General features: G+C 42.9%; 1 protein-coding gene across 1 annotated transcript; it reads left to right on the forward strand.

Moving 5' to 3' along the window:
* The first annotated feature begins 795 nt into the window (after positions 1 to 795).
* LOC133911581 (GDSL esterase/lipase At1g09390-like) lies at positions 796 to 6,505 on the forward strand. Its single transcript, XM_062353879.1, has 5 exons — positions 796 to 1,176; positions 4,447 to 4,632; positions 4,781 to 4,938; positions 5,197 to 5,467; positions 5,564 to 6,505. Exons 1-5 carry the CDS (start codon positions 882 to 884, stop codon positions 5,794 to 5,796), a joined length of 1,143 nt encoding a protein of 380 aa, XP_062209863.1. The 5' UTR covers positions 796 to 881; the 3' UTR covers positions 5,797 to 6,505.
* Positions 6,506 to 8,112: the final 1,607 nt, after the last annotated feature.

Consider the following 8,112-nt stretch of genomic DNA (forward strand, 5'->3'; position numbering starts at 1 on the left):
AGTGATTATCCATTTCTGATATGTGGTCTCACGAACAACTTATAAATCGTTGGCCATTAATGTCTCATCATAGACACTTTCTAGTAGATTGATGAGATACAATCTGGCATGAAGCTTTAGATCCGATTGCCATGTGGCAATCTATGGTAATATCTGGTTCCTATCTACAGTTGGTGTTAAAGGGAGAACCTTAAAGAGCCAACCCTAGTACAAGGGGTTTGGGTTGGATCAACCTATTACCTATGGTGTATCGGTTGTTATGCTAATAACATCATCGAGAAACTAAGTTGGTATGGCAGAACTACCCTTTCCTCCTAAACCTTTTCCTCGAGCCTCTTGTTTCAACTGGATTTCTCAATGGTGGTCAAGCGCATGCATGGTGATATAAAGGACCTCTTCTGAAAGAGCGTGGTTGCTCTACAATTCATTAATTGTATGAATTTTTACCTTGAGGAGTGTCTAATTTCAACTTTCTTCTCTTTGCAGTCAATTTTACAGGCTATTAGATCTACATCAAACAGCTTATATATATATGCAGAAGTTAAACTGAATTTATGGAGCTTGATACTCAGAACATGCATCTATCTCTTCGTGGATGAGACCGGGGAATAAAGCCCCTTAATTTTAAAAAATACTTCTATATGCAGTTCAAAACTGAAGTGAGTTTTTACTACTCTCACAATGTCCGTGAACTCCTTTCCACGCGCCTACATGAGGTTCGGAGTGTCATTCATAAATGGTACTCCGCTCTCATCCGCCCCATCCCCACCACATACCAGCATATATACCCCGACACCTCATGATCCCACCCACACACGGCATCCGGTACCAGTGGGAGACACCGCGTCCAACTCTGAGCTGCACGTCAGTCGTCACGTGCCATGGACAGAGGTCAAGCGGCCACAGCGCCATGGTCGTCAATGTCGGCAGCGGGCGCGGTGGTAGCGCTGGCGCTTGCAGTGTCGACGCTCGCGCTGCCGGCTGCCGCGGCGGCCTCTGGGTTCAGCTGCAGGCCCGGCGCGCGGCCGGTGGTGTTCAACTTCGGGGACTCCAACTCGGACACGGGTGGCATGGCGGCGGCCATGGGGTGGCACCTCACGCCGCCGGAGGGCCGCGCCTTCTTCCGCCGCCCCACCGGACGGTTCTGTGACGGCCGCCTCACCATCGACTTCCTCTGTGAGTCCACCCATTCCTATTCAATCCCTAAACCAGCACTCTTCAAGATTCTGTATTTCATCATCTCTGTTTCCCCCTTCAATAAAATCTGTATTTTGCTACATGGAACACAAACTTCTTTTGAATAAATAACAATTATTTTACATTATTTGTACATGCGCAAAAAGGAGTTTCTAGCTACAAGCTCTTGTGAACTCACTGACATTTATCAGAAGCCATAAAGGAGTTTCTAGCTACAAAGGCTACAGTGACTGACATTTATCAGAAGCCATAAACTGTTGTCCTTAGAAGTTGCAGATTTCAGCAAGGACACTTTCCTTGTGTCTACAGTGTCATATTTCAGCAAGGCCTGTCATGTGAACAACAGTGTAGTACTCTACTCGTAGACTAGTACCTTAGCTGGTTCAACTCCCTCCATTAGTAAGTTCATTTAGTCTCCTGTCCTTCTGAACATATTCATTGCCACAACAGCCTCTGCCCCAGCTGTTCTCAACAGCCTCTGCCCCAGCTGTTCTTTCTTTGGACACGGGAGAGGTAGAATCTCTTACCTCTCTCCGTCTATGTCTATCTACATTTCCAACTATTAATGTTGGTCGTTGCTTGTGTCGGTGCGCGCGTAACGAGAGTTCATCATGCCCAGACTTTGCAAGGATGGGCAAAGATTGATGATACTAAATGCAACAGCTTTTTCAAGTGAGTATTCAATACTTGTGCTTGCCTTTCGAATGGGGCAGTGCAACTGCTGCAAATGCCGTCGGCTGCATTTGTTGTTACACCCTTGAGTATTCGTTTTTTTAAAAAGAGTTGTACCCTTGAGTATAAACTAAGTGCTGTTTGTATGTAGTATGGTCTATCAATATCTCTATAGATGTAGAGACTTGACGTGCGAGAGTTGTACGGGCTATAATTGTCTTGAAAATATTTCATAACATTATGATGTCGTTAGATTTTTGTAACATATTGCAATAGGAACTAATGGCCAAAGTTACATTTTGAGAACCTTGTTGATGTCCAAAGCGTCAAATATGCATGCATGAAAGGAGTAAGATCTCTTCCGGGGTTGAGTTTTGACGTTTAAATTTTAAGTTACAGTGTAGGATGTTTTCCACCTTAACCTTGGAGGGCTTAACTTCCTATACTAAAAACAGGGGTGGTATTAACTTCCTATAGAAGCTAATTTATCTAAAGAAAGGGGTAACTGTTTCAAGATACTCTTTTTTTAAGAAACTGAATATTACTTATGGTTTTCCTGAGTCCGTAAGCCTTGCCAATGAAATGGTGGTATGGCCAGATCTAATCTTCTCCACTAAACCATCCTGCTACAGCTTAATCTTATAATCTCCATAAGTTCTTCCATACTGATTAGAGTTCATGAAACACTTCTAGTGGAGGAGAATATTAAGTTTACTGAATAAGCCCAAATAGACTGCATGCTGTTCCAGATGCCTAACATGTAAGAATTTTTAGAATTCAGAGGTACAATTGTTTCTGTTAAAGTTTTAGTTTCTGTATTAAGTGTATGAATTATGATAGTCTGGGTGCAAACTTGCCAACCTTGGCAGCCATATCACACAATACCATCTAACAATTATTTGCAGGTAGTATAACACTATTTGATACTAAATCCGTTCTTTTCTACTTGACATTCTAGAATCTGTGCCATCAACCTTTCTAAAGTTTGACCTTTATTATGTTTGAATCTATATAGATTTGTCATATGGAAATTATATCATTGGATTTGTCATTAGAAATACTTCCATAATATCATATTTTTATTGTTATATCTAAATATAAAGTTATTGAAAAGTAGGGGTCAAAGTCACATCTCGAAGACCGTGAAATATAAAAAACGTCAAGTAAAAAAGAACAGATGTAGTATTGTAAGTATGTGCCTATGTGGCACCCATTTGTACTCTCATACTGGGTGAATTCTCCATTGCAGTGGGAATTGCAAGTGGGAACTAAGTGAACAACAAACTATGCTATGTGAGAAAGAAAATATATGATAGGTTGTTGAAACATGAGATTATGGTTTCTAATGGATATTATGTGATCAGGCATAACTCATTATTCAAATTGTACTCCAGCTTCACGGAATGATAGTTGTATCATATAAAGAAGCTTGAACAACAGAAAACAATTGGAAGTGAAACACAAAACCTTGCAATGAAATTAATAAACAAAATTGTATCCCCAACTGACTATGTTCTGATCGAAAAGTGTAAGGGTAATCTTAGACCATGGAGTTCACTTTGGATATAAAAACAGGGAAACGAAAAGGGAGCTTACGGTCTAGTTTTGCCTGTAGCGTTTCCATCATGAGTAACAATTAGTGAGGACAAAATGACTTGAAACACAGCACCTATTGGTGAGAAGAAAACGCATAAAACATCAATTTTATAGAAAGGAAATATCGGTAGCAAATTTTGAAGATTTTGGGTCTCAAGCACATCATTCATCTCTGAACATACTCCTAAATCAGTGAGCCACTGTCTTCTAGAACATCCAGTTACATAACGCAGGGCCAAGGACTGTCTTCTAGACCATCCAGTTACATAACGCAGGGCCAAGGACGACTGGCTGAAGGAGATTCCTGCAAAGCATCAGACGATCGCGACACGAAACGTCAGAAACGTCGAGGGGGAAGCACGGCAGGGAGGAGACAGCGGAAGTGGATGAGACGACGAGCAGTGGAGATTGGGCGGCATGGACAGGAGGGGCTAGCGGGGCGGCGGATGGCTGGAGCCAGGAAGCGAGGAGGACTGAGGAGTAGGGGGGCGAGGGGGCAGCGAGGATGCGAGGGGAGGAGCAACGCGCACCTGTTGGGCTGTTCCATTCGACGCCAACTTGGGAAACGGATGGGGGTGGGGGAGGGTAACACATGGATGGATAGATGGCATTGGGAGCTCATGATCGAACGGTAGAAAACAATAGAAATGATGTGCAACATGGAAGAGCAGAGAAATCGAAATTAATGACACTTAGTGTGTTGCATCTATATAAGATACTAGTTGATACACTTAATACAGATATGGCCAAGTGGCGTTCGTGGCCACACGAAGCAGAGGCTCGGCCATTTTAGATCTGTGCAAGAGGAAGAAAAGGATGTGGCTGCTCGTTACCATGTCCATGGGCAGGTTTGGTGGTGGTGGGGTTTGAAGGATGTGGATGCTCTGGAATTTGATGTATCTCTTCCATGTACATGTCCATGAGAAGCACTGGTTAACGTTAGAAATTGTTGTTGGCTTGCTAACATTGTGTTTCATCCAGGTGAAAGCTTGAACATAAGCTATTTGAGCCCGTATCTGAAGGCATTGGGTTCCAATTACAGCAACGGTGCAAATTTCGCCATTGCCGGAGCAGCAACACTACCACGAGATGTTCGATTTGCGTTGCACATACAAGTCCAGCAGTTCTTGTACTTCAAAGATAGATCCTTGGAACTCATCGATCAAGGTTTGTTGAATGTTGATCATCCCCTTTCCCTTGAATCAGTTAATTCAAATGGAACAAAGATGAAAAACCCGTTGTATGTACAGGGCCTAAGGGCTTTAACTAAACAGTTCACTGTAAATTTACTGGCTTTTCTATTTGTTAAATGCAGGTCTGAGTGGTCCAATTGATGAACAAGGATTCCAAAATGCCCTATATATGATAGATATAGGACAGAATGATGTAAACGCTCTTCTGTCCTCCTTGCCTTATGAACAAGTTCTTGCGAAACTCCCACCTATACTTGCTGAGATCCAGGATGCTGTTCAGGTAAAGTTTCCTTTTTTTTTATCTTCTGGTATATATGATTTCGACAAATATTTTCTAATTGACCACCGCAAGCAGTCACAATTACACATGTGTTGCTAAGACATAAATTTGCTACGTGTCATAAGAAACCGATAAATTCATCAGTAATTTCTTGTGCCTGCTTGACCTACAAGTTATAAGCTAAGCCACACAATCAATCTCTGTATTCTTTTCATTTTAAAAAAATAAAAATTCCTGTATTGTATCATCAAAATTCAGACTCTATATAGCAACGGGAGCCGAAACTTTTGGATACACGGGACAGGGGCTCTTGGTTGCCTGCCTCAGAAGCTCGCCATACCGAGGAAAAACGACAGCGATCTTGATCAGAATGGCTGCCTCGAGACCTACAACAGAGCTGCAGTTGCGTTCAACGCAGCGCTGAGCAGCCTCTGCGATCAGCTGAGCACGCAGATGAAAGATGCGACGATAGTCTACACCGATCTGTTCCCCATCAAGTATGATCTTGTTGCCAACCACACGAAATATGGTGAGCAAACAAACATATTAAGTTTCCAATCATACGCACACACAACCAGATCTTTCAGAAAGCTTTGGTCACTCGCTTAACATTTCTGTTCTTCAGGCTTTGACAAGCCGCTGATGACATGCTGTGGGTATGGCGGGCCTCCCTACAACTATGATTTCAACAAGGGCTGCCAGTCTCCTGATGTGATGGCCTGCCACGACGGCTCAAAGTTCGTCAGCTGGGATGGCGTGCACCTCACAGAGGCTGCCAATGCCGTTGTGGCGGCAGGGATACTAAGTTCTCAATACTCCAAGCCCAAGCTCAAGTTTGATCAGTTCTGCAGTGTCTGATAGTTGTCAATACCTGATATTGTACCTTTTAGTTGAGGAAAATTAACAGGAGAGAGATGGCATGCCAGGCTCGAAAATAGTGGGCCTGCTTGGTTTATCTGTAGAGGAATGTGATTTAAGTCAATGCAATATTGTTGCTCGATGAAGAGAAAACATCCCCTCCCTTTTACTAAACCATGGGGAGCCCGAGTAGTTTACCGGGCAAATTTAGTCATGCCACATGAATGAGTTGCCTGTTTGATCCATTAGTCATGCCACATAAATTTAATGGAATGAAGGAGCGACCAAGGCAATTAGAGGGTGGACCAAATTTTGGATGGTCTTTTATAATTATCATCCAACACACTTCTCTTCTAATTTGGATAAGATCACATAGTTCCTAAAAAACTACTAACCCTAGAAACAATGCTACAAAAGTCTTGATGCAAAGCGGAAGCAAGAACACAAGAGGAACAAATGCATACACTCCGGCGGCTGACCGTGATTCGGTCCGGTCTCACAGAGAGGGGAACAAAAGATATTTGAAACTTTGTCTCCTTGATGATCTGATCACAGGCCTTGGCGGTTTGACCGCTACACTTGGCGCTCTGACTCCTAGCCACATAGAAAACACAACAGAAACTCTCTTAGGCTAACAAAATCCAAAGGTGAAATCCCATCAAAGGACCTCCAAATTCAATGAATTTTGAAACAGAGATACATCTAGACATGGAGAATCAGCAAAAAAAATTTATCCCAAAAGATCAAGAAATCATTACATATTTTTTTTTTGAGAAACCAGGGTGAGGGATGAACAAGCGCAAGAACTCTAAATTTGTGGTGCTCGTGAAATAGATTGACCCAATATCATTCAAAATATATTCTCATTCTTAGAACCTTGGATACTCATAATAATTCATGAAAAATCGCAACACAAGGAGGAAAACAAAAATCACCAAAAACTCAACCAAAACACTTTGAACTCGTGAATTCACAGCAAGTTCATAAACATATGATCATCCACATCATGGATCTACAAAGAGAACAACTTACATCGGGAAATCCAAAGAAATCCAAAAAAATATTCTCAAAAACTTGCAAGGGAACTGATAGAGGGAGTAAACTAGAACGGGAGGTACGAGATATTGAGACAAGCACTTACACTAGTTTGCTCTTCCATTACTTCAAGATGAGTCAAGATGTAGGATCACATAGATAGGTTTACTCAAGAACTCACCATGAACACCCCAAAAGCAACTCAACACCTAGCCTAATCACCCATCTCTCTTCTCTCTTCCTCTCCTCTCTCTACCTAAATCAAATGACTCTCTAGAGGCTCAAGGAGACCCTAGAACCAACCCCCTCTATTTATAGCCCATTTGGGACATTTTCCAAAAATTCCCCTGTTGGGGGATTGGTACCACGTTGACCCTCCTTGACTTCGGCCGGCCTCAGCCAACCCCAAAGATAGGAAGCGACCGATGATGCTAGCACTTCCGTTGGGCTACTTTGGTCACAGGTATGGATTCGAAGGGTGGTCAAGGAGCGCAACCCAAAGGTTAAACCTCCAGGAAGTCAAAGACCACTAAAGGAGTCAGCTAGGCCTGAAGTTTCAGCCGATGCGGAGCGAGGAGCTTGAAGGCACGAAGCCTGCATTAGAGCCCAAAGGAACAAAGCCCGAAGAAGATTCGAAGGATCGGTTGCCAAGGCTCGAAGGTAGTAGCGACCACGTGAATGAAGGCCCGGTGTGTCGAAGGTCTCATTGATTGAAGATAGCTATAGGGACATAAATGTAAAAATCCCATGTTTGTACGTCCTGTACTAGTACAATGACTGTAATACCCCGAGGATATTATGAGAATATCCTGATAGACAGGGGTACCCATGTAATATAGAGTTGGGTGGTTAGGGTATGACTATAAATACCAAGTCCCTTTGGTGTAATGGAACAATGAATTCCAGTTCCACTATATACTCATTTACTGTATTGTGATCCCAATTCCCACAATCACAATAGCCCTTATCTTCCAATGCACCCTACCCCCCACTAGGGGTATTTTCGTCCAACTTTTTCTTCTTTAATCCAATGTTCCTGACATCTTCATCTCTTTGCTTTGTCTTGACTCAACACGATGGTGCCATGCACATCCATCCTTCCCACAGTTTTGAGGCCAAACTGCGAAAACGGCTTGCACACTTTTCAAAGCGTGACTCCCTATCGCATTGTTACATCCTAAGCAAGTCTTCCAATGTTGACATGTGTCACCTCATCCCGTGATCTTGACCACCAGCAAGTCTCTCCTGGTCTTACTTCTCGGGGCCCTTTGTCACTTGCAC

Source organism: Phragmites australis, chromosome 1, assembly GCF_958298935.1.
Source record: "Phragmites australis chromosome 1, lpPhrAust1.1, whole genome shotgun sequence".
Lineage (NCBI taxonomy): Eukaryota > Viridiplantae > Streptophyta > Magnoliopsida > Poales > Poaceae > Phragmites > Phragmites australis.

Coding starts and splice junctions, on each gene's coding strand:
- LOC133911581 (XM_062353879.1), top strand. CDS start 882: ATGGACAGAGGTCAAGCGGCCACAGCGCCATGGTCGTCAATGTCGGCA. Junction 4,939..5,196: donor AGATCCAGGATGCTGTTCAG/GTAAAGTTTCCT, acceptor ATCAAAATTCAG/ACTCTATATAGCAACGGGAG. Junction 5,468..5,563: donor TGCCAACCACACGAAATATG/GTGAGCAAACAA, acceptor TCTGTTCTTCAG/GCTTTGACAAGCCGCTGATG.